The following is a 26,081-nucleotide window of genomic DNA, read 5'->3' on the forward strand; positions in this document are numbered from 1 at the left end:
GGTCACGGGGAGAGACAGGTCGCCAGTACCCCGTATTTATCTATCTGTGGGGTCTCCGGAGAGATAGGTCGCCAGTACCCCGTGTTTATCTATCTGGGAGACTCCGGAGAGATAGGTCGCCAGTACCCCGTATTTATCTATCTGTGGGGTCTCCGGAGAGATAGGTCGCCAGTACCTCGTGTTTATCTATCTGGGGGACTCCGGAGAGATAGGTCGCCAGTACCCCATGTTTATCTATCTGGGAGACTCCGGAGAGATAGGTCGCCAGTACCTCGTATTTATCTATCTGGGAGACTCCGGACAGATAGGTCGCCAGTACCCCGTGTTTATCTATCTGGGAGACTCGCGAGGGATATGTCGCCAGTACCTCGTGTTTATCTATCTGGGGAAATCCGGAGAGATAGGTCGCCAGTACCTCGTGTTTATCTATCTGGGAGACTCGCGAGGGATATGTCGCCAGTACCCCGTGTTTATCTATCTGGGAGACTCGCGAGGGATATGTCGCCAGTACCTCGTGTTTATCTATCTGGGGAAATCCGGAGAGATAGGTCGCCAGTACCTCGTGTTTATCTATCTGGGGGTCACGGGGAGAGACAGGTCGCCAGTACCCCGTATGTATCTATCTGGGGGACTCCGGAGAGATAGGTCGCCAGTACCCCGTGTTTATCTATCTGGGAGGCTCCAGAGATATGTCGCCAGTACCCCGTATTTATCTTTTTGTGGGGTCTCCGGAGAGATATGTCGCCAGTTTTTTCTAACATTTGCGACATTACTTTAGCCTTCGCTTGTCACACCGACGATCCGGGTTCGATTCCCCACATGGATGCAATGTGTAAACTCCATTTCCGGTGCCTCCCTCCGTGATATTGCTTGTATATTACTGACATCGGCGTATAACCATAGTCACTCACTCACTCCAGGCAGAATGCAGTAAGACATGTAGATTGGGTGGCCCCTTTGTTGGAGATTGTTCATTGTGATACAGGGGACCTATTCTATCGTATCGGGGGGCGGTCGGGAAGCCTAGTGGTTAAAGCGTTAGCTCGTCACGCCGAAGACCCGGGTTCGATTCCCGACATGGGTACAATGTGTGAAGCCCATTTCTCGTGTCCCCCGCCGTGATATTGCTGGAATATTGCTAAAAGCGGCGTAAAACCTCACTCACTCACTCACTGTCGTATCGGACAGATAAATGTTTCTCCTCTCCTCAACCCTGTCTCCTATATAAGGACCCAGTACTCCCAATGCTGCAACCTGTCTCTACCAACAACCCTGCCTCCTGTTTAAGGACTCAGTACTACCAATGTTGCCATCTGTCCCCGACCTCAACCCTGTCTCCTATATAAGGACCCAGTACTCCCAATGCTGCAACCTGTCTCTACCAACAACCCTGCCTCCTGTTTAAGGACTCAGTACTACCAATGTTGCTATCTGTCCCTTACCTCAACCGTTCTCCTATATAAGGACCCAGTACTCCCAAAGCTACAATCTGTCTCTACCAACAACCCTGTCTCCTGTATAAGGACCCAATACTCCAGTTGCTGCAATCTGTCCCTGACATCAGCCCTGCCTCCTGTATTAGGACCCAGTACTCCCAATGCTGCAATCTGTCCCTGATCTCAACCCTGTCTCCTGTATGAGGACCCAATACTCCTAATCTTGCTATCTGTCCCTGACATCAGCCCTGTCTCCTGTATAAGGACCCAATACTCCAAATGTTGCAATCTGTCTCTGATCTCAATCCTGCCTCCTGTATAAGGACCGAATACTCCAGTTGCTGCAATCTGTCTCTGCTGTATGTCCCTGACCTCAACTCTGCCTCCTGTATCAGGACCTTATACTCCCAATGCTGCTATATGTCCCTGACATTAACCCTGCCTCCTGTATTAGGACCCAGTACTCCCAATGTTGCAATCTGTCCCTGACCTCAACCCTGCCTCCTGTATTAGGACCCAATGCTCCCAATGTTGCAATCTGTCTCTGACCTCAACCCTGCCTCCTGTATTAGGACCCAATACTCCCAATGTTGCAATCTGTCCCTTACCTCAACCGTTCTCCTATATAAGGACCCAATACTCCCAATGATACAATCTGTCTCTACCAACAACCCTGTTTCCTGTTTAAGGACCCAATACTACCAATGTTGCCATCTGTCCCTGACCTCAACCCTGCCTCCTGTATAAGGACCAAATACTCCCAATGTTGCTATCTGTCCCTTACCTCAACCGTTCTCCTGTATAAGGACCCCATACTCCCAATGTTGCAATCTGTCTCTTCTGTATGTCTCTGACATCATCCCTGCCTCCTGCATTAAGACCCGGTACTCCGAATGCTACAATCTGTCTCTGCTATATGTCCCTGACGTCAACGCTGCCTCCTGTATTAGGATCCTATACCCCCAATGCTACAATTTGTCCCTGACCTCAACCCTGCCCACTTCTATTCCAGGATAAGGTGGTTCTATCGGGAGAAAGATACAAGGTCAGCATCACAAATGATGCGTATGAAACCCGAGGGATGCTGTTGATCGAGCACCTCCGGAACACCGACGAGGGGACGTACACCTGTATCGCCCATAACCAAGGTTGAAATGTGTCCGAGTCTGTCTTCATCGACACCATTGGTGAGTGACAAAGTAGAGAAACACATACTTCATGCGAAATAAATGAAGAAAATCTTTGAACGTCACGTTACAATTGAAAAAACAACAACCCGGAAGAGACCCACCTTGATTATCATCTGATATATCGGGTGATGTATGCCCAGTCCAATTGCTTAATGATAAAGAAAAATATCTGTGTGTCTGATTTCTACGGGCTAACTGGCCATTAGGTTTATCACATTATCAGTGATGACTTTGGTAATAAGCTGGCATTTAAGAAGTGTGTCCCGCTCCTTACAGTGCCTCCTATAATTGAGCCTATCATTAACAAGACTGAGCGAGAGGGCAATGTCGTGGAGCTTGTGTGTGTTGCAAAGGGCGACCCATCCCCGATGGTCACATGGAGAGTCAAGGGCTCCGACATCCCCATGTCCGACAGTCCGGTGAGTCATACAGTTGTTAAGTTGTTGTTGTCAGTGGTGAGTCAAGTACTCCAGCATCATTTCGAAAAGACTCAAGTGTAAACCTGTTCTTAGCTTGATGGTGTTGTAATTGTCTCAGAATATTAAAGCAAGCCTATGCAAATGAATAAGCTTTAAGGTTGTTTCAAGTTTTTTTCCCGGACTTGGATCATATCATATATACTCTGCAAAACAAGAAACGCATAAGTGATTTCAGATGTATATTTTATATATAATCAAAAGATGGTAATCCATTTGTTCAAAATAGGCAGGTACCATTGTCATTGACTCATGTTCCATATGACACACATGGAACAGTGGATTTTCAAGGTGAATATTAACTGTTCTCATTATCTTGTATGACCATCATTAGAGTTTTATCAGACTGGAATCATCAGCCAGGGAAGCAAACAGATCCCGAATTGTGGCCTGGGGAATGTTCAGCCACTCTGCCAGCAGTGCTTGTGCCAACTGTCGGGGGTTCTGTAGTTGTTGCTGATGTGCTTGCAGACGTTCATGCAGTGCATCCCATATATGTTCGTTTAGGTTTAAGTCTGGAGACCTGGAGGGCCATGGCAGGACCTGTATGTTGTGATTCCTCAAAAAGCCTGTTGTCAGTCTTCCCGTGTAAGATAGTGCGCTGTCTTGTTGGAAAATGACGTTCACTTGTTACATAAAGTGAAGGACGTGTGGCTGAAGAATACCATCCGTGTAACGTTGTGCCGTTAAATTTCCCAGAACTTACACCAAATCTGTTCCGCCAGTGTAGGAGATTGATGCCCACAACATCACACTACCACCACCAAATCTGTCTAGTTCCTGTATGCAGTTTCGCGCATAACGTTCCCTTCGATGCCTGTAAACACAACGTCTACCATCCGCACGGCGAAGCATGAAACGTGACAAGTCACTAAACAAAACGTGTCTCAATCGCAGTTGTGGCGATACTCTGTGACCTTGACCCCATTGACGTCGCAGCCGACGACGCAAGCCTGTCAAAATGCACACAAATGAATCCCAAACCATGCAAAGATGATTCATTCATTTTTTTATTAATTTTGTATGGAAGTCGGACCCACACCTCTGTCAGATATTTACAGTGTTACTGCTTGTGTCTTTCTAGTATATATCTCCTTTATACCACTGTGAAATGTTTTTGAAAAGGATCAAGATCCTCCTATCTGTCATGGCCCCAGGAAATATTTATTTAAGCTTTTACGCTTTAATCACAATTACTCCATGTCAATGAAATTTGGTATGTGTCTTCCTCCGAGCAGGCCACGATCGGATCAGGTTGTTAGTGAATTACGTATAAGGCCAAGGTTGCAATCAAGGTCATTCGTAAAGTAATTTGACATTGTCTCTGGAAGACCCTTTTATGCAAACCATTGTGAAAACCTTACACGTGTAATGGTATGGCATTGAATTGATAGGTTTTTAGCGACCTTCATTGTAGGTCCAGGTCATCGAGTATTCAGGTGTAAGGATGTTCTGCTTCTATGTGTATTGAACCTACTCCATGTTTCGTCGGGGCTAGAACACATTTAATCTGGAACTAGTCAAGCACTGAAAGATTGAACATGAGAGTCAAAAATCATTAACACGGAAGTGCATATAACTTTGTTTAATTAAGGTAGTGAGAGTCTCCACCATTGAAGAACACGTTGAGGCAAAGCCTCCCATTCATGTCAGGGCTGCGACACTCACGTTCACCAGATTGCAACCAGAGCACGCCCACAACTACACATGTACCGCCTCCAATGTGGCTGGAACTGATGAGAAGGATGGCAACGTTATCATTGATGGTAAGTAGCAGAGGAGGTCTCCATGGTAACACCCATTTGGTCCCCATCACCCCATCCCAGCCTCTCTAAGTGACTGCGTACGATGTGTGGGTCCCCAGCACCCCATGGTTCTGTGTGTGTGTGTGTTCATGAGCTGTATACTTGGTCCCCTGCACCCCATGGTTCTGTGTGTGTGTGTGTATTCATGAGCTGTATACTTGGTCCCCAGCACCCCATGGTTCTGTGTGTGTGTGGATTCATGAGCTGTATACTGGGTCCCCAGCACCCCATGGTTCTGTGTGTGTGTGTGGATTCATGAGCTGTATACTTGGTCCCCAGCACCCCATGGTTCTGTGTGTGTGTGGATTCATGAGCTGTATACTTGGTCCCCAGCACCCCATGGTTCTGTGTGTGTGGATTCATGAGCTGTATACTTGGTCCACTGCACCCCATGGTTCTGTGTGTGTGTGGATTCATGAGCTGTATACTTAGTCCCCAGCACCCCATGGTTCTGTGTGTGTGTGGATTCATGAGCTGTATACTTGGTCCCCTGCACCCCATGGTTCTGTGTGTGTGTGGATTCATGAGCTGTATACTTGGTCCCCAGCACTCCATGGTTCTGTGTGTGTGTGGATTCATGAGCTCTATACTTGGTCCCCTGCACCCCATGGTTCTGTGTGTGTGTGTGGATTCATGAGCTGTATACTGGGTCCCCAGCACCCAATGGTTCTGTGTGTGTGTGGATTCATGAGCTGTATACTTGGTCCCCTGCACCCCATGGTTCTGTGTGTGTGTGGATTCATGAGCTGTATACTTGGTCCCCAGCACCCCATGGTTCTGTGTGTGTGTGGATTCATGAGCTGTATACTTGGTCCCCAGCACCCCATGGTTCTGTGTGTGTGTGGATTCATGAGCTGTATACTTGGTCCCCTGCACCCCATGGTTCTGTGTGTGTGGATTCATGAGCTGTATACTTGGTCCCCAGCACCCCATGGTTCTGTGTGTGTGTGGATTCATGAGCTGTATACTTGGTCCCCAGCACCCCATGGTTCTGTGTGTGTGTGGATTCATGAGCTGTATACTTGGTCCCCAGCAACCCATGGTTCTGTGTGTGTGTGTGGATTCATGAGCTGTATACTGGGTCCCCAGCACCCCATGGTTCTGTGTGTGTGTGTGGATTCATGAGCTGTATACTTGGTCCCAAGCACCCCATAGTTCTGTGTGTGTGTGGATTCATGAGCTGTATGCTGGGTCCCCAGCACCCCATGGTTCTGTGTGTGTGTGTGGATTCATGAGCTGTATACTTGGTCCCCAGCACCCAATGGTTCTGTGTGTGTGTGGATTCATGAGCTGTATACTTGGTCCCCTGCACCCCATGGTTCTGTGTGTGTGTGGATTCATGAGCTGTATACTTGGTCCCCAGCACCCCATGGTTCTGTCTGTGTGTGTGTGGATTCATGAGCTGTATACTTGGTCCCCAGCACCCCATGGTTCTGTGTGTGTGTGTGACTTCATGAGCTGTATACTTGGTCCCCTGCACCCCATGGTTCTGTGTGTGTGTGGATTCATGAGCTGTATACTTGGTCCCCAGCACCCCATGGTTCTGTGTGTGTGTGTGACTTCATAAGCTGTATACTTGGTCCCCAGCACCCCATGATTCTGTGTGTGTGTGGATTCATGAGCTGTATACTTGGTCCCCTGCACCCCATGGTTCTGTGTGTGTGTGTGTGTGGATTCATGAGCTGTATACTTGGTCCCCAGCACCCCATGGTTCTGTGTGTGTGTGGATTCATGAGCTGTATACTTGGTCCCCAGCACCCCATGGTTCTGTGTGTGTGTGGATTCATGAGCTGTATACTTGGTCCCCAGCATCCTATGGTTCTGTGTGTGTGTGTGTGGATTCATGAGCTGTATACTTGGTCCCCAGCATCCTATGGTTTTGTGTGTGTGTGTGGATTCATGAGCTGTATACTGGGTCCCCAGCACCCCATGGTTCTGTGTGTGTGTGGATTCATGAGCTGTATACTTGGTCCCCTGCACCCCATGGTTCTGTGTGTGTGTGTGGATTCATGAGCTGTATACTTGGTCCCCAGCACCCCATGGTTCTGTGTGTGTGTGTGGATTCATGAGCTGTATACTTGGTCCCCTGCACCCCATGGTTCTGTGTGTGTGGATTCATGAGCTGTATACTTGGTCCCCAGCACCCCATGGTTCTGTGTGTGTGTGTGTATTCATGAGCTGTATACTTGGTCCCCAGCACCCCATGGTTCTGTGTGTGTGTGGATTCATGAGCTGTATACTTGGTCCCCAGCACCCCATGGTTCTGTGTGTGTGGATTCATGAGCTGTATACTTGGTCCCAAGCACCCCATGGTTCTGTGTGTGTGTGTAGATTCATGAGCTGTATACTTGGTCCCCAGCACCCCATGGTTCTGTGTGTGTGTGGATTCATGAGCTCTATACTTGGTCCCCTGCACCCCATGGTTCTGTGTGTGTGTGTTGATTCATGAGCTGTATATTTGGTCCCCAGCACCCCATGGTTCTGTGTGTGTGTGGATTCATGAGCTCTATACTTGGTCCCCAGCACCCCATGGTTCTGTGTGTGTGGATTCATGAGCTGTATACTTGGTCCCAAGCATCCCATGGTTCTGTGTGTGTGTATTCATGAGCTGTATACTTGGTCCCCAGCACCCCATGGTTCCGCGTGTGTGGATTCATGAGCTGTATACTGGGTCCCCTGCACCCCATGGTTCTGTGTGTGTGTGGATTCATGAGCTGTATACTTGGTCCCAAGCACCCCATGGTTCTGTGTGTGTGTGTGTGGATTCATGAGCTGTATACTTGGTCCCCTGCACCCCATGGTTCTGTGTGTGTGTGGATTCATGAGCTGTATACTTGGTCCCCAGTACCCCATGGTTCTGTGTGTGTGTGGATTCATGAGCTGTATACTTGGTCCCCAGCACCCCATGGTTCTATGTGTGTTTGGATTCATAGCCTGAATAGAAAGTTTCCAGCACCCGATGATTCTCTGTTTGTGGATTTAGAGGCCAATTTATTGGACGAGACAATCCAGTGAGTGACATCATATTCATGGATCCACTCAATTGGGATACGATGACATGCATCATTATGATTCCGATCCCATTAGTCGCTTCTTACGCCAAGCATAGTTGCCTGCAACAGCAAGTATGGGTTGCCGAACACCTATTTTATCCCGGGTCTTCACGGACAGGCACATACTAAACACCTCAGAGGAGCCATTAACATAATCCACCACATATTCACTATACTACACAAATCTAGTAATCTCTTACCAACTTATTCAAAAATATATCCATCCAAATTATGTTAGGTTGAAATTGTCGAAAAGGAACCCATAACACGTGTCCTTCGAGACATGCAAGGACATCATTTTGCTCTAAAAAATCAGATTCTGCCATACATGTCTCTCCCAATACTCATATGACCATCGTCACAAAAGTCTACCAAAGTACGAAATCTTTTCAGCTTCGTTGATCCAAATTTTGAATCCTGGCACTATAAACGTATGTCCATATCATTCATCCATGCTTATGTTATGCTGATCAAGTCGAATGGGTTTATGTAAACGGAAAGGTACCAAGATCATTCCCGATACATTCGCAAAGAACGACGTTCTATTCCCATATTTACAATCATCAATAAAGTCTGTCCGATCTATCTGAGGCATCCTACGATCACGCTCGGTCTCGTCTCACCTCTGGTGGGTTTCTGTCCTGTCCCAGAAACTCAGAAGTTCCATTCATGTCCTTGTGTTCTGATATCCTCGCTATCCCATCTGACTGGTCTGTTTGCTGTAGTACTCTCTGGAGTCTCGTGACGAGCTCTCATCTCACCGTCTCTCCATGTGTACCCCTTCTGTCTCGTCTGTTTGCTGTAGTTCTCTCTAGAGTCGCTTGACGAGTTGTCATCTCACCGTGTCTCCATGTGTACCCCTTCAGTCTCGTCTGTTTGCTGTAGTTCTCTCTAGAGTCGCTTGACGAGCTCTCATCTCACCGTCTCTCCATGTGTACCCCTTCTGTCTCGTCTCATTCATGTAGTTCTCTCTGGAGTCTCTTGACGAACTCTCATCTCACCGTCTCTCCATGTGTACCCCTTCTGTCTCGTCTCATTCATGTAGTTCTCTCTGGAGTCTCTTGACGAACTCTCATCTCACCGTCTCTCTTCACATCCTCCATAAGCTTTCCTACTTTATTAAAAGGAGTATTGCGACGTCATCTGCCTAGCTCGTGTTGCTGGAATTATGCTAAGTCATTAGCCATTCCATATACCATTTCCCCAGGATGTTCCTAAGTCCAAATGTGTGGACTTTATCGTCCAAGGGCTCTGAGCCCATGATAAGTGGGAAGCTTTATTTGTGGTTTTGTTCGATATCATGTGTTCATATCTCTATCAGCAAGTTCCACATATGAAGCATTCTCATTTCTGGCTCCGTGAAGATGTCTCGTATCTTTTCCTTGCACGGTTTATAAGTATATGTCCTTTACTCCCGATGTTTGTTGTGAAAGATGATTAAATGTCAGTTGGTACAACATGTAGTCTGTGGCATGAATCGATGCTGTCGGTGTTCACCACTTGTGTGACTGGTCCTGATGAGGTCGTTTAGGCAGGATAAACAAAAGTCATTCCAATTCCCACCAAAGACATAACATTGTTGGAACATGACGATGGCTTTGACCTATATCATTTTGATAATTTGAAAAAAAAGTTGACATTTCAAAGCAGAATTTGTATGCCCAACAAGGATGATATTTTCTGTAATTGCGTTGATATATTAAACGTTTGCTTTTTTCACCAGGCGAAACTATAAGACTTTATAAAAATTATCAAAAGTTAGTATGCCTTTGATATTTTGATTTCAACTGAAAGAGTTTAATCTATAATTATTTTATCGGTGAAACATTAGCGAACTATGTTGCAGACACATTAATGCATTAGAGGCGATGTTGTTCTGTCAAAAAGTCAGCTTGTAAGTCATGTTATACCAGAGCAAGTCAAAACAGTGAAGTATGCCGTTACATGGTGATCTACACAGTTGGGGGAAATTGGAATTTGTACTAACGAAAAACATGCTGAAAATGTATTATGTTTTATCACTTTGAGTGTGTGATGTTTTATGTGTTCCCCTGACTCATGTTTAATCTATTCCTTTGTGTCATAATTCATCAGCTTCACGTTGTCATGTTTTATCCGTTTCATTAAGTCATGTTTTATCAACTTCACTGTCATGCATATCCATTCCACTATGTCATGCCTACCCGTGTCGCTATATCATGCTTTATCCGTTTCACTATATCATATTTAATTTCTTTCAATGTATGATTGTTATCAGTTGTACTGTGTCCTGTGTTTGCCCCAGGAGTTTGGACTGCATTCTTCATTGGGACGCTGGATGTCTTAGTTTGCGGAGGCTCGGAACAACATTGACAATAAAGGCAAACATGCAATCTCTGACTTGACACCGCCCAGTTGAACTTGAACATATTGGCAGTGCCGTATCTTGTTTAACGCAGCATTCAGCTGCATGGCAGCGACCTCTAGAAACACTATGACGTCATGATGCCCGTTCAGACTGACAGTTAGCTAGAGTTTTTAACGAAAATAATCACCGGCAGATTCTTAGGCTTTTGCGAGCTGACTGCTCACCAGGTTTTAATACACGAATGACCAAAGAAACTTTGTATGGAGGAAAATGACTGATCCCAAAGGTGACATTTCTACCGACTCTTTTACCAACATTCTGTTTTCTGTCTTCAGGGCAACTGACCAACCCGTAGTGTAGTGTTGTTGTGGCTGGGTTTAACCCAAGATTGAAGGAACGTTCCCGACTGGCGACAAGAGAATACAGAGAGTACCAGGTATGTATATAAGTATCTCACTACCATGCCACCATTGACATTCCCCAGCTAACCAATGACAATGAGGCTTTTTTCATTACCAGAAGGAACCCGCCGTCTACAATAGAGGTATCCAGACCTCTGAGAGAAATCTGTTGCAAATAATTAGCAACCAACTCAATAAATGCAGTCCATCACAGATAGGCACAGAACTATATAGCCACCCCTCGTACCATGCACACTGAAGATATATGACATCTCATGTGTTGCGTAACGGATACAGTCACATTCACAACCTGATAAATGGCATCCAGTGTCCAGCACACCCAAGTGAAGAGCAAAGTGATCTTGAAGCGAACGTGTAAATCATCAGTTCAGATGGAACATTTCCATTTTCTAGCATCTGATGAAATTACTTGGAACAAATTTTTGAAAATTTGGCCTGACACTGCAAACAGTGGACACAATATATTGTTCTTATCAAGTGATAGAAGTGGTGATACTTTCGAACTGGTCATTTGGAATGACAGAACCAGTGTGGGATAACAATGGCATGAAATGCTTTTCAGGAAAGGGAACTCTTCTCAACACAAATGTGATCATTATTCAGCTACAGAACTGTGTATGTAAATGTACACATATCGATAACTTTGCCTCAGATACACACGTGGTTGATGTTGAAGATTTACTCCACAGAACGTCGTCTGCGCAAAGGATGTACAGATGTTAATATATCTGACACAAATAAATCTGGAGATTATGAGTAACCTGTAGTACTTAATATTTCTGTCAAAAATAAATCAAGTGTTTCAATGACACAACTAGCTTGTCCGAAATGAGTTGTGGACTAGTTGGACATGACCAGTGATGTCTACTGCAGTGATCTGTCGTCACTATATTTAGATGGAAATCATTTAATCTTATTTTATTCAAAAATATTTTTTGACACTTCTGTGAACAGATTGACCTTACACCGGTAACACTATTCCACAAGGACCTATTCTTTGTTACACCGGCAGCGCACGTCAGTCGACTGCTCGACAGACATGGCTCAAAGGAGCTGAATTCATGTACGATCGATACCCGAATAACACTAGGCACGTCGGAGCACGGGCGCCTTTTGTGTGAAAAATAATTCACGTCCAATTCCAGTTTGTTTGTTGTTTAACGCCGCACTCAGCAATATTCCAGCTATATAACGGCTGTCTGTACAAAATCGAGTCTTGACCAGACAATCCAGTGATTGACATCAAGAGCATCGATCTACGCAATAGGGATATAATATGCATCAACCAAGTCAGCCTGACGACCCGACCCCGTAAGTCGCCTCTTACGACAAGTGTAGTCGCCTTTTACGGCAAGCATGGGTTGCTGAAGACAGATTCTACCCCAGATCTTCACGGGAGACGTCCCATTCCACTTAGCGCAAATACTTCCTGTGAATATAAAATTGTCCTTCCTTAACAGGAAAAAGGACAAAACGTGTCAGCTGTTGTAGAAATGGTGAATATTGACACCTCAGCGTCACATGGATGCAATTCTTCCCCCGATTGTCTCCCCGTTTCTGCAACAGCTGACACGTGGTGTCCTTTATCTGCATGACAAAGCCACTTCTGTCGTCTAATCATCAGTACAATATGCTAAAAATCTTTACGTATGCGGACAAGCCACATATACAACAGCCCTTTATACGTTCTTTTCTGATCCAAATATGTCATACATGGAGGAGTCCATTCTCACAAGTAAAAGGCGACTAACGGGTGGTTCATACATGTCATCGATCCCAATTGCGTGGATCGAAGCTCATGATGTCAATCACTGGGTTGTCTGGTCCAGACTCGATTATACACAGACCGCCGTCATTTAGCAGGAATATTGCTGAGTGCGGCGTTAAACGTCAAACCAACCAACCAACCAACCAACCAACCAACCATTCTGACAACATGGAAATCCCCGCACAGATCCGGGTTAGAAATTATACTAAACCGCAAAAGAAACGTCACCATGGATAGATATATAAGAAACCCTATTTGTCCAAACACTGTTAACATACTTTGAGACATATTAAAAAGATAAAACTTGGCAAAACTGATCATCAAAGTTGAAATTAATTGTCAAATGTTCTTAAAATGAAACACAACACTAGTCACTGAGAAAATGGCAGTATCTCATGTGTCCGCCATGTGCATTGATGACTGCCGTGCCACGTCGATAGATGGAATGGATGAGGCGGTTGATGAAGGCCATAGCCGCCTGTGCCCACCCACTGAGGAACGCCTGACGCAGTTTAGCTGCAGTTGTCGGCCTTTGTCGGACGTCATTCAGTGTCATTCAAATCTCGTCCCACAGGTGCACAATGGGATTTCAATCGGAACTGAGGGTAGGCCATTCTTCTGGAGGAACTATCCTGTTGCTCTCGCAGTGTGGGCACGGGCGTTATCATGCTGAAACTCGTGGTTGCGGCGACGTGCCAAATGAGGTATGGTGTGTGGTCTCAAGCCTTGACCAGTATACCGAGCTGCTTTGACACCATTGCCTCTAACAGGACCGATGTTCTGGAAGACCGCAGGCCCGACCCTCTGTGCAAGACCAATTCCACTCCACACCATGAAGCTCGGACCACCCCACGAGTCTCTCTCAACAACACAAGCATCCGAATAACGTTCCCCACGGCGGCGTCATACTCTCTCTATCTGCCATCTGCCGTTGATATACTGTGACGGCTCTCGTCTCCGAAGAGGACTGGTGGTGCCAATGGTCTTTGTGGCCTGTGGCAGTGGAGGTGTCTGCTCGGCAATCATCAATGCACGGTGTCCGCACTAATGTGTCGCTGGTGTGTCCCAATTGTCTGTCGAGCAGTTCCCGCAGCAGCAACGAAGCGATCTTGAAGATGCTATCGCACAATCTGACGATCCTGACGTCGAATGGTGACCCTCGGTCATCTGTAGTGTTGGTGGTCTGGTACCGTTGCTAGAGCCTGTATATTAGTGCTGACTATTTGTCTGGAAATCACTATTGCAATAACTATTGATACCGCAAGCAACCATTGCGATAAATATTGATAGTTTTTAGTGTATCATTTTAGAACGATTTTAAAGTTGAATTAAACTTTGTCACTGAAGTCTCCTTTGAATGTGATAACAATAACAACACATAAAAAGTCTGAGACATGAATGATTTGTTTTTTCTTTACCTTAAAATTTACGAAAAAGAAACTTCCAAATTACCATGTGAAAATTACCACCACTCATGATCAAAAGAACCACAAATTTGTATGTATTTTGAATACAATCGAAACTATCGATTTTCCTAACTGAAATCGATACTATTGCTCGGAAACTTATTTAACAATCGATTTAATGTTTTTAAGTGCTTACGCATAGCAATATATCGATATTTTGTGGCACCCCTACTGTATATTGTCCTTACATGGACTTGAAATGTATTGACTACTTGCCGGGCGTCTTGTCCAGCTAGCAATCGTCCAAGGGCTTGGTGTCGCTGATTTCTTGTCAATCTTGGCAAGTGGGAGCAATTCAATAACAAATTAATGTTATCCGATCTGGTGGATTTTTATAAGGCAAGAAATGGGGGAACGCATGTGCATTTCAATTTGTACGGAACGTGCATTGGGTTACCATGGCCGTTGCCGTGATGCGTTTGGGCGATCGATTGTATTGTCATCTGCTTTGGGGTTTTTATCATCAAATTTAAGTTTTCCGGACAAGGTACTGTAAAATTTGAAAATCGTTGATAAAAATTACCTAGATATTTAAGTGACAACTTTTCATGCAGTGTTACTTGGGGTGATGTTTCTTTAACGGTTCAGTGTACTTAGAGACGAACTATTAAGTATTCTGATTGGCGTGTGCATGTGCATGTTTATTGAAACATATACTTATATCAATTATTTACTTAAAACATAAACATGCCTGTTCATAATTCAACTGCATGGTCATTTCGGAACATAATAATATTTACAACATAACCCCATGAAAATTCTAAAAGTTTCACATCATATTCACTGACCGCCTTGTGGATGAGCGTCGCCCAGAGAGCCATAACAAACGGCTGGCTGGCTATGAGTCAGTATACTGTGTCTAAATGGGTATTAATGTTAAACTGCGGCATTGTATCTCAGTGAGCTAGCACTATAAATTGGCATCAGTCCGGACTAGTACACGCAGCCACACACACACATACACGTGCATGCACGTCGCTATATAAGTGCAATAATCTTGGACGCGACGTTAAACCCAATTTCACCTCACCTCACCATCACCTCATATTCATAACCTTACATGATACTCTCTTCAAGCCAGTTTAACAGAAAACTGATAGCTATTCAATGTGCGTTAACACATACACTGCGTACACAGGAAACGAATTCAAGGCAGGGGGTCGAGCCATATGGTGGAGGGGGTGGTATCGTGCGGGCAGGGCTGAACACCACTGATGAGGATCAATGTATATCTCTCCTTCCCACAACTTCCTCCCCACACGATAACACCCCCTCACCATATGGCACGACCCCATGAACGCAACATGGCGCCGTTCGGTCTCCTCTTTGGCGGTAAACACTCTGTCTTCCATCAGCCCTAAAGAGCTATTTGGTAATATTATTTAACCTGATTTTGGAAATGTGTAATGGTTGGCTGGTTATTTTTCATTTTGCATCTATAAATGTGAAATGTGGCCAATAAGAGTATCAGATCAAAAATATCATCGGTGTGAAAATGTTTTGAAAAGCCAAAAAGAATTAGGTCTGAAGTAAGATTTATCTTGCCAGTATGTGGACACTCGGATTCAATTCATTGTGAAGAGACAGTCCATTTAAGACAATCGGTGCATGAATAAACAATCTGTCTATTTAGCTATCACTATATTTCATCAACAACCAGACCTGTTCGTCACGGGTGGAACGAGCATTCATTGAAACAGCCATCTGCATAATGCTACCCCTGCGTCACAGGGCCATATGACACAGTTGAACCAACCAACTCAACTCGAAAGGGTTCATAGGAATCACGCACATTGAGACGCCTAACGCTAACACCGTTGACTGGAGTAGGTCCGATAGTTTTTCAGATATTGTAGTAAACGTCGGTACCTTAAATTACCTTCCAGACAATACACCACTGGAATATTTGTTATATATTATTCATATAATTTCCACTGCTCTTTCCTCTTTACATCCACTGGAATTTCATTTGTCGGATAATGGTAAATGGCTATTCTCTGTCGTTGAAGCTCTTATTTTCAAAATGTTTCAAGTAATTATAATTGCTTAAGTCATAGCACATTCCAAGACTATTGGTACATGTGGATGCTGAGGTCTAGTTCCAGTTCCTATTTTGGACAGGTTGATGTGTTATTTCCAATGGTTGTTGGGTTGGACCCAAATCTCCAAATGTGTGTGTTTGTGTTCTACAAAATGTCGTTATTTCCAGGGACCCGTTCCACAAAGCGATCTTAGTGCTACGACTGTCGTAAGGCAGTGTTAAAGAATGGGAGTTACGACGGACTTAGCGCTAAGATAGCTTTGTGGAACGGGGCCCAGGTGTCTGGTGGCGGGCAACTGATCTTTACTAATGATTCTAAGATTCTACATTCAGGGACGTGTCTCTAATTTCGAAGAATGGGATAGAATAATGGAATTGGCAATAGTGCCAGTGGTAGGCTTATGTACACAACCAGAGAATATAATGTCACACATTGGTGATTGCTTCACACTTTGATCTCCCTTACCTATCTGGAAGATGCACTATCCCATGTTAATTACCAACTTGCCTTTTCAAATTCTAAACTCTTAATGTCTTTTCTTGCAAAGATTAAAAACAGATTCTGATTATGGAATATAGCTTTTTATTCTCATTTCTAAAATGTGAATCAATCGTTATATAAGAATTGTCTGGGTAGATGCCCGCCCTCTTTATTAAATAAAAGCGACAAAGCCCTTCAGATATTTATAAGAAAGATTTGCCTTCCATTGTACAATTCCGACTATATCATGAATATGTGCTTATGAATCACTATCAAATAGTGATGACTCCAGGTTTTCACTAAAAGGTGAGAATACTCATACCCCGCCCCACCGGTGGTACCTGTCACAAACACATGCAAAGACAAGTCAATTGTTCCCCTGAACAAACACTGGAACACATGCTACAGGTCAACAAGGAGAATTGCATCGAACACACTGATGAGTCAGAATTTGACATTTCCTTCACATCTACCATTACACTTTTTTAAAAGTTGACTGTTGTAACTCTGATGAAGAAACTTTTGAGCAAGTGTGGTAAAAAACACAGTTGTGTATGACTAATTACAGGAGAAAAGAGAACTTTCGTTACGGGTACAACTCCAGCTAAGGTTCCGACTATACTGAACCAAATTAAAAACTTCCAAATCCTAAAATTTTAATATTTTTACCAGTTATCGATGTGGGCCCTTATTGTGTTTTTTAAACAGTAATGGCCACGTATTGTCTTCAGATAACACCCGCTGTTGTGCAGGTGAATCAATCAAAATCATGTGCACGGCACTATAGTCGCAAAAGTGTTTTTTCACGTGCAACTGGTCACGTGGCCATAATACCAAAAAAGAAAAACACAAGAAAACAAAAGTCTGTACGGCCATTTGTCATGCAACGCCTTTCAAATGTGCAACGTGAACGTGCCATCGGCATGTTGCAGACGGGAGTGAGTGAGTGAGTTTGGCTTAACGTCGCTTTTTACAGTATTCCAGTCATATCACGGCGTGTCAGCTTTATGTGGGAGGAAAGCCTGAAGTGATGCAGGTCTTAGACGTTTACCACTTCGGTGAAACCCACAAGCATGGGTATGGTGCTGACAAACCTAGAAACATAATCGGGGCGAACCGGGATTCGAACCCAAAATCAAAAGTTTCTGGCGTGCCTAAGGGACTCAACTCTGCACAGCGAATCCTAAGACGACTGGGTCACCCGCAACGGTAGCTGGACGTTGGTTGTCATCCGTGGCAACCTCAACGCTGCTGCTTACCGCGACCAGGTACTGGCACCAGAACCTCTGCCTTTTATGGCAGCACATGGACCTGGTTTGATCTTCCAACACGACAATGCCATTTCCTACACACCAATTTTGACAAGGTATTTCCTTCAGAATGCGGGAGTCAACATCATGGACTGGCCGTCAACGTCTCCCGACCTCAATCCTATCGAACACGCCTGGGATGCTCTTGGCAGAATTCTGCGCACACTCCAGAACCAACCACGGAATTTGCAAGATCTTGGCACCATTTGGCAGCAACAATGTCGTCGTCTTCCCAATCATGTGTTCACAACCATCATAAGGTCCATGCGGAGGCGTTGTGTGGCAGTTGTCAACGCACATGGTGGCCATACACGCTACTGAACTTTTGTGCCATCAGATTCTCGTGCTTGGGACTTATGATTTAAACTGTTGATGTTATTACCGAATACCGTAGGTGCTTGGAACAAATTATGGTTACGACCGTCAATTAAAATCCTTCTTTGGATATTAATTATTAAAAATTACCTTCTCCGATACATTTGTCCGTTGTATATATTGTACCCATTTTGAATAGCTGGATTCGCTGCTAGCCATAATTTTAACCGTAGTTATACCATAGTTATACCGTATACCATAGTTATAGACTCGAAGAAGAAATATATCTACAACAACCACTAACATTACTTACACATAGCAATATATCCGATTATAAGACAAATTATATAAACAAAATGTACTTCCAAATATACACCATCTGGAAATATATAACATGGAAATAATGAACATGGACAATGGAAATACAAAAAATAGCTAAAAATAATAAAGAAAGTATATCTTGTATCTGTAGATTAATTTTGTCTCAGGTGACATCAGGAATCCTTCATATTTGCTGATTTTGTGGACAATGAATGAATGTCTACAAGTTGAGTGTATCATGGTAAAATGTTTAGATGCATGTATCATGACTGCTTAATTGAAGGTAGACATGGTATGCTGACATGTTTTTAAATGATTTTTTCGCATTACAAACTAGCGGAAGGAATATAGGATATTTTCGTACGCTCGGCACGCACGGAAGTAAGTGGACATTAAAAGTATTTCAATGAGTTCCGTTTCTCAAGTCTAAATCAAGTGGTTACAATAAGAATATGTAACACTTTTAGAAATGTCAGCATTGGTGCCCTGATTGAGCAACCGTATAACATTACTGGTTTTAGCTTAGTTGCTGTGTTTTTCCCTATTTTCGCTTCCTGTTTCTAATGATATCTGATGCATATTTTGGCGTCTTCCCAATAAGTACTCTCTGACCCTTCTACGATAGCGCACTAGAATTAAGACAATAATAATAATAATGACTCCCATGACAGTCAGTCCGATAGCAAGACCTGTACTGTCATCTGTTGGTCCAGTGGATACGCTTGCCTCTGTTGTTGGTTTTTCAGATGTTGCTTGTGAACCTGTCAGAGCAGTATTTCCAAGGCTTGAGTTCGGTATTTCTGAAACAACGAAAGACTCATCAACGTCAATACAGTGACATTCAGTCATCTGAGTCATGCAAATCTTGCTCAGGTGCAATGTACACATATTACGACACACGGGACCTTCCGAATCACAATCTTTATAATGAATATTTTCAAAACTAGAAAAGAACATTCAATTACTATTTTACAGAATAGGATTAAATATAGAATCTCACCCATGATTCTCGGAGCAATCCTCGGAGTTTTTCCTCTTTTATCAACTCGTGTTGAAATATTTCATATCAAAAGACACCAGGGTGGGATTTTATTTATCATCCAGTATCATTCTTAAATCAAAATATGCGAAGAAAAAATGTGTGATCTATAAAAGCGATATCTACAATTCATCTCCCTTGGGAACCAGTTTGGGATATAAATGGATATTTACAACAAGCACTTCGCTTTGAAGTGTTGATTAGTCATGCTTGCCATGAGAACAGCCTGATTTTTCTGAATGTGGCGTATAACAGGACTCAATACAAGACATCATGACAATCAAATACCCCTGGACTAGTCCAAGGTCTCGGCGTAAGGGGCATCCATTGATTGGACCACTTTGAGAAGAACGTACCTGTCGATGTCGCTGATGCTGTAGATATTGAGGGAGCTCCTGGAATACAGGACGTTACACTGTAAAATCGGATTACAGAACCAACCCCCCTACCCACCTACCAAATCAAAAGGTCTGACCGTATTTACCCTGCAGAGATGTTAAGAATTACAATATGAGCTTTATCAAGAGGACAACAGTAGTATTTAAACACAGTAACTTGACAGTTTGTGTTCTCCTATAAGAAATAGTACCGGAACAATGTTTCACCTAAAATTGAACATGACACCAATAACAAAACTAGTTTTTCCAAAAGGTTTTGCCTTATATTGTTTCACATTATTGATCAGAATACATAACAAATTGTACCTCTAGACGTTGGTCTAGCAGTTGTGGTTGTGGGAACAGCTTCTGTGAAGAGATCAACATTTGCCCTTTTACTTCGTAGACGTGTCACTAGAGACATGTTATAATTATAGACATGTCTTTGTCCTTGTTATTTTTCCTCGAAAACTTTCTTACTACAGACGCACCTTCTAGCCTTCTAAGTATTTGACATGAAGATCACATAAATAACGTAAATGAAGGATAACTTTATTATCCTCGCTGTCAGAAACGTGGTAGTTGTGGGGCCAGCTATACAGGCATTTTCAATCACCTGCGTGTAGAGAGTGCAGTACAGAGAGTAAATTCTTATACTATACGCGTATTTATTAAGTATTTTAATAATGAATGTGAGCAGAAAAAGGATATCTTTTAAACAAGACATACTTGCTTGAGATCTTCGGTAAGAAATAGTACTAGAAATAATACATCACCTGAAGTAAACATGAAAACACTCGGTAATAACGCTACTTTTATGTTAATGTGAAAATAACCCTGTAGTTTTTGTCTTATATTGTTCATACTAGACGCGGGATTTTAGTTGGGTTGTTGGAGCAGCCTCTGTAAAAAGCATATCATGTGTTATAATATCACATAATATCATGTATTATGTGTGTATTGTATGATATTTCCACAAAAATATTTCCATGTAGTAATGTAGTCCATGGACAGCTCTCATATGGTGTACGTATTGTTGGAAAATTGCTTTTATGTTGGATTTCTTTACCAAAGGAGAGAAAGTACTACGTATATAAAAAGAGTGGTTTGATACCGTGGTTACTTTGTTTTTTTTCTATAATGTGTCATCGTATCGTTTGTGAGAAAGATCTTAACAACCATAAACTATCAGTTATGAAAAAGTATGAAACAGTAATTTTATATAATTGATATGGACAAGTGATACAGCCAGCATTTCATCATAACCTCCCCGGGTCTTGTGTTTTCAACATTGAACATTTTGGTTTCAATGAAAGCGACGAGACTCTTTTCGTTATCTTAATAATCAATTGTGCGATTCCGACTGTTGTGCATCACTGTCAAATTGTATTGAGGGCACATGTTTGCAAAGAGGTGAGCGAACCCTGCCTCCCTGGTAGCACCCTTTACAAACACACGCAAAGGCAAGTCAAGTGTTTATCTGAACACATACGGTAAAATGTGGTACAAGTCTAAATGCGGAATTGCATCGGACATCAACTTGGTCACCAATGCATCAGGTTTTAATCTGACCTCATACGTCTCCCACAGAACGTTTATTCAAAGCTTTACTGAATAAGGCCTTGATTGTTATGATCCTGATCAAAGAACTTTTTATTCAACGTTGAATGGCTTTCTAACTTTTAACTTATTTTAGATGTCTGATGTATCTAAGTTTATAAGTTCTATGTTCAATTTCTTGTTTGTATTTTCACGAAAAGGTAAAACGTTGACGTTATTAAAACCTAGTATCAGCACAGTGGTTCCGTAGATTCCGTAAGTCTTTCGAGAAATATATTTAATGTTTTTTGTTTTGTTTTGTTGTTTAACGCCCCACTGAGCAATATTCCAGCTATATGGCGGCAGTCTGTAAATAATCGAGTCTGGACAAGACAATCCTGTGATTGACATCATGAGCATAGACCTACACAAATGGGATACATTTATCAACCATACCCTATGTATTACAATGAATACCAACCACTCAGTTTAACAATACCACCGCAGGTGAGGGTCTCCGTGTTGTTGCCACACATAAAGTTGACACTGACGTCTCCAAACCGATCAGCTGTGACAATGAGGGAGGATATTAAAGCTGAATAAGATATATTGTCCATTGTCTGGTTTTGCAGTAGTATATTTGTAATGGCAGCAGTAGTCAGAGTAAATCCAGCTTGTTGAGAACAGTAGTAGTTATGGATGTCAGCTGTCAGAGTGAGATTAGTGCCAGGTTCCAGGGCGTTGGTGTCCATGTCGCTGCTGATGTTGCACTGTGGTGGACCTGGCAGTAAAGAAGCAAATGTACTTAATACCGAAGTATTAGCAGTGTCATACCAATGTTATGACGAGGAAAGCAAAAACATAAACATAAACCACAAAAGACACTAGCAGTATGAAAACGGCGAACTGTGCGAGTAAAAGTTAAAATTTCATACATTCTACATTCTACATCCAACATCCTCGACAACAATAAAAATAATAATAATAGTAATAATAATGTGTTGTTGATTGGACAAAACAAGAAATTCAGGGTATTGACACCCTCACGCGAAGATTCATGTCAGACAATAGATCCCATCGCCCTCGCTCCTCCCTCAATCGCTTATATTTACCAGTTATGATGGGAGGGCGTGGTTTGATTAATGTGGAGGCTCTTCATGATAGAATTGTTTTGTGCACTTTTGCACACAATTATTTGTCTGATGATCCTCTTGCAAAGCATGTCAAGGCTCACGAGGAAAACAAGGGATTCCACAGTTTGCGGGCCAAGGATGTGGGACATAATCGCAATGTCATTCTTTATTTTGTTGATGGTTGTGTACTGCTGAACGGTACAGAAATGAGTGTCAAGCGAAGTGCCATATCAAGTCGGCCCAGATTCAGTTTTTTCAAGGAGAGGCTATCTGAACGGCCACTGCATCGAGTTTATGTGCAGTGTATTGAGAAGATCAGCAATCCCGCAGAGTCATTTGCTTGAATGAAGTCGTCTGGCCTGAAAAGTGAAACAGAAGGCTTTCTGTTTGCTGCTCAGGACCAGTCACTTCCCACTCGAAACCGTCAATGTGTGATTTTGCATCCGTATGTAAATATCAAATGTAGATTATATTATGAATTTTATGAGACTGTTCAAAACATTGGCAGTGGATGCCCAGTATCTTGAGCGAGTCATGGTGGCGTGACTCGATCATTTTATTACCGTCTTCACCATGCTTGTGGTTTTGACAGAGACGTCCATCCATGGTACGACCCGGAATATGTAGAGGGCGTCATGGAAAATGATAAATACAAAATCCTTTGGAATAGTCCCGTAGCCTCAGACCAATCCAGGCCAGCAGACCTGATCTTGTCCTTTTTGATAAATCCATTGAAATCACATATATCATTGAACATTCTGTCCCTTCTGACACTAATGTGATTGACAAGATTCAGGAAAAACATGGCAATACGCAGATCTCACTTTCGGTTCCGTGAAGATCCTGGTTAAAATAGGTCTTCAGCAGCCAGTGCTTGTCGTAATAGGCGACTATGTTTGTCGTAAAATGTCAACTGACGGGATCCGGTACTCAGGCTCGCTGACTTGGTTGATGCATGTCATCGATCCCAATTGCGTGGATCGATGCTCATGATGCCAATCACTGGATTGTCTGGTCCAGACTCAATTATTGACAGGCCGCCGTCATATAGCTGGAATAATATTTAAAACTAGTGTGTAACCTAAAAAATATATTAGTATACATAAACAGTGAATTTTAAAGCCGGCCAGAGATCGCTGGCAATCTAAGGCTACCGTACTGGGGACCCTGGTGACTACGGTACATCTACTACCTGTACGTGTGATATTAGAGAGTCGTGCCATTGATGATGTATACCGCATTTTTCAGCAATACAAGACATCACTGTGGTATGCTAAAAATAAGGCAACGTGGACCAAGAAATGTCAGCTAACATGGATATATGAACAGATTGTGTCAGAAGGTCAACTTGAATTACAACTCACTTTTCAACAGGTCCTGGACACCCTCACATTGCAGAGGCCAACTTCCGTCACACATTAAGTTTATTGACACATCGCCTAATCGGGTGATATCTACCTTGAAGCTTGTGTTAAGGGTCAAGTCTGACACATCACTGACGTTGTGTTTCGTGGTCAACGCTTCAGTCACAGCACCAGTAGTCAGATCAAAGCCCGCCTCCCGAGAACAGTAGTAGCCTGTGATGTCCACTGTTAAAGTCAGCTGTGCTCCAGGTTCCAGGGAGTCGGTGTCCTCGTCACTGCTGATGTTACATTGTGGGATCTCTGGTGGCAGGATAATGTGAAGAAAGTGATTTAACAACACACACATTCGTGAAAGGGAGTTAGTTGTATAATCTGACAGCATCTATTGCTCATCCAAATATATCATTAACACATTCGCTGTTTGTTTCTTTTGAAAGACACGTTACCAAATATCTTCAGGGGTTCACTATGACTCGATAATTACCTTTACTCTAGATACTGACTTTTTCAATAGGTTTGGAACCTAGTTATAATTACATCTCAAATGGTTATAAAGCCGTGGAGTGTAGGGTAAACTACATGGCCGTACAGCAACTTTTTGAACAAAGCATAGCATTTGGACAATTTTCCTTTAAAATTAATTTGAGAAGCACATACTGTTCTAGTTTTCAATTGCAATTTTTTTTAAACATATCAAGAATCAGAGATTAACAAAACACAAATGAAAGCCAGCCAGGATCAATCAGATACCAGATGTACTCGTTAGAGGAATTAAACACTCACTAACTGTCGTCAGCGGACACACGTCGACAAGGATGCCATCTACGACAGTCGCATCCACGATCTTCCACGTACCAACATCTTGCAACCCAACACTGATTATAGTGAGTGTAGAGTGTGTGGCGTTCATAGTTGCACTGTACCCAGCCACGGGGCTGCAGCTGGGGTTGCAGGTGGCGACATACCGACCGTCAGTTGGTCGTACCCATATAAAGCCTGTATAGTTGCTTCTGTAACCAGTTATGGTGTAATCTGTCGCCAGTGTTGCCACTCCACCTGGACACGTGGAATCTGTGGGGGCAGCATCTAGAATGAAACAGGTTTTGTTACTAATATTGCTTTTAGAATATCTTCTCTGCTATTTATTTTTTTTATTACCTTTTTGTCAGCGCCATAGCTGCTAACTTCACTGAAGATATAAACCACCATGCATAACTTTCCTCACACATTAAGCCAATGCGCCATGATGAAACTGCTTTAAACCATCGGTCCTTTTTACCTCGGATAAAGCCATTGGTATTAAGCATATGACCCATCGCAAAAAAGGACTGCGCGCCATGTGATTCATGCTAGATTATTCCAATATTGACAGAGAGGAGTGGCTTACGATTCAATTGGAATAGTACACTTGACGCTGCTTTTGGCAGACATTTCTCATGATTATGCAGGTGGCTTTTGTCACTTTTATGAAGACTGCAGTACTAGTTAAGTTACCGGCAGACCGGTTCAGTGTGGACAACATATTCGAATAGCACTGCACTATGTTTAGCAACTAAATCATGTGGTCAGGTTGGAGATTTGTTTACGTGTGATGGTATTCAGACATCATGGGACGTCACTCATAATACCGCACTCTGACCCGTTTTGACACAGCTGGGACATTGCTGAATAACAACCATCAAACAGCAAAAAGAGCTGAAACCAGACAAGGGGTGGCAGTGCGACAAGATGACTGCTGCAGACCTCATTACTGTTTTAGCGCAGCAGTTTAAGGATAAGGATAAGGATAAGGATAAGGATAAGAATAAGGATAAGGATAAGAATAAGGATAAGAATACGGATAAGGATAAGGATAAGAATAAGGATAAGAATAAGCATAAGGAGAAGGATAAAAATAAGATAAGGATAAGAATAAGGATAAGAATAAGGATAAGAAAAAGGATAAGGATAAGAATACGGATAAGGATAAGGATAAGAATAAGGATAAGAATAAGGATAAGAATAATAATACGGATAATAATACGGATAAGGATAAGAATAAGGATAAGAATAAGGAGAAGGATAAGAATAAGAATAAGAATAAGATAAGGATAAGAATAAGGATAAGAAAAAGGATAAGGATAAGAATACGGATAAGGATAAGGATAAGAATAAGGATAAGAATAAGGATAAGAATAAGGAGAAGGAGAAGGAGAAGG

The 26,081-nt window shown here is 42.9% G+C and overlaps 2 protein-coding genes across 2 annotated transcripts; both read right to left on the minus strand.

Annotated features, from left to right (window-relative positions):
• Positions 1-18,228: 18,228 nt before the first annotated feature.
• On the minus strand, positions 18,229-20,367 carry LOC125383542. Its single transcript, XM_048401894.1, has 3 exons — positions 20,175-20,367; positions 19,827-19,865; positions 18,229-19,231 (listed from the first exon to the last, which is right to left on the minus strand). Exons 1-3 carry the CDS (start codon positions 20,269-20,271, stop codon positions 18,954-18,956), a joined length of 414 nt encoding a protein of 137 aa, XP_048257851.1. The 5' UTR covers positions 20,272-20,367; the 3' UTR covers positions 18,229-18,953.
• A 1,483-nt stretch (positions 20,368-21,850) lies between these two features.
• LOC124126710 lies at positions 21,851-25,405 on the minus strand. Its single transcript, XM_048401860.1, has 4 exons — positions 25,378-25,405; positions 24,739-24,969; positions 23,884-24,183; positions 21,851-22,167 (listed from the first exon to the last, which is right to left on the minus strand). The coding sequence occupies exons 1-4, from the start codon at positions 25,403-25,405 to the stop codon at positions 21,851-21,853; spliced, it is 876 nt and encodes a 291-aa protein (XP_048257817.1).
• Between the last annotated feature and the right edge of the window lie 676 nt (positions 25,406-26,081).

The sequence above is a fragment of the Haliotis rufescens genome, unplaced genomic scaffold, assembly GCF_023055435.1.
Source record: "Haliotis rufescens isolate VD_foot unplaced genomic scaffold, xgHalRufe1.0.p SCAF_24, whole genome shotgun sequence".
NCBI classification, from domain to species: domain Eukaryota; kingdom Metazoa; phylum Mollusca; class Gastropoda; order Lepetellida; family Haliotidae; genus Haliotis; species Haliotis rufescens.

Bases quoted from the DNA above. Each gene is read 5' to 3' on its own strand.
- LOC125383542 (XM_048401894.1), bottom strand. From the start codon at position 20,271: ATGTCTCTAGTGACACGTCTACGAAGTAAAAGGGCAAATGTTGATCTC. The intron at 19,866-20,174 runs GTACAATTTGTT...CCTGTATTCCAG, and splicing joins TGCTAGACCAACGTCTAGAG to GAGCTCCCTCAATATCTACA. The intron at 19,232-19,826 runs GTACGTTCTTCT...TCGTTGTTTCAG, and splicing joins AGCATCAGCGACATCGACAG to AAATACCGAACTCAAGCCTT.
- LOC124126710 (XM_048401860.1), bottom strand. From the start codon at position 25,405: ATGTTGTCCACACTGAACCGGTCTGCCG. The intron at 24,184-24,738 runs GTACGTGGAAGA...TCCTGCCACCAG, and splicing joins TGTTGGGTTGCAAGATGTTG to AGATCCCACAATGTAACATC. The intron at 22,168-23,883 runs GTGAGTTGTAAT...CTTTACTGCCAG, and splicing joins TGTCCAGGACCTGTTGAAAA to GTCCACCACAGTGCAACATC.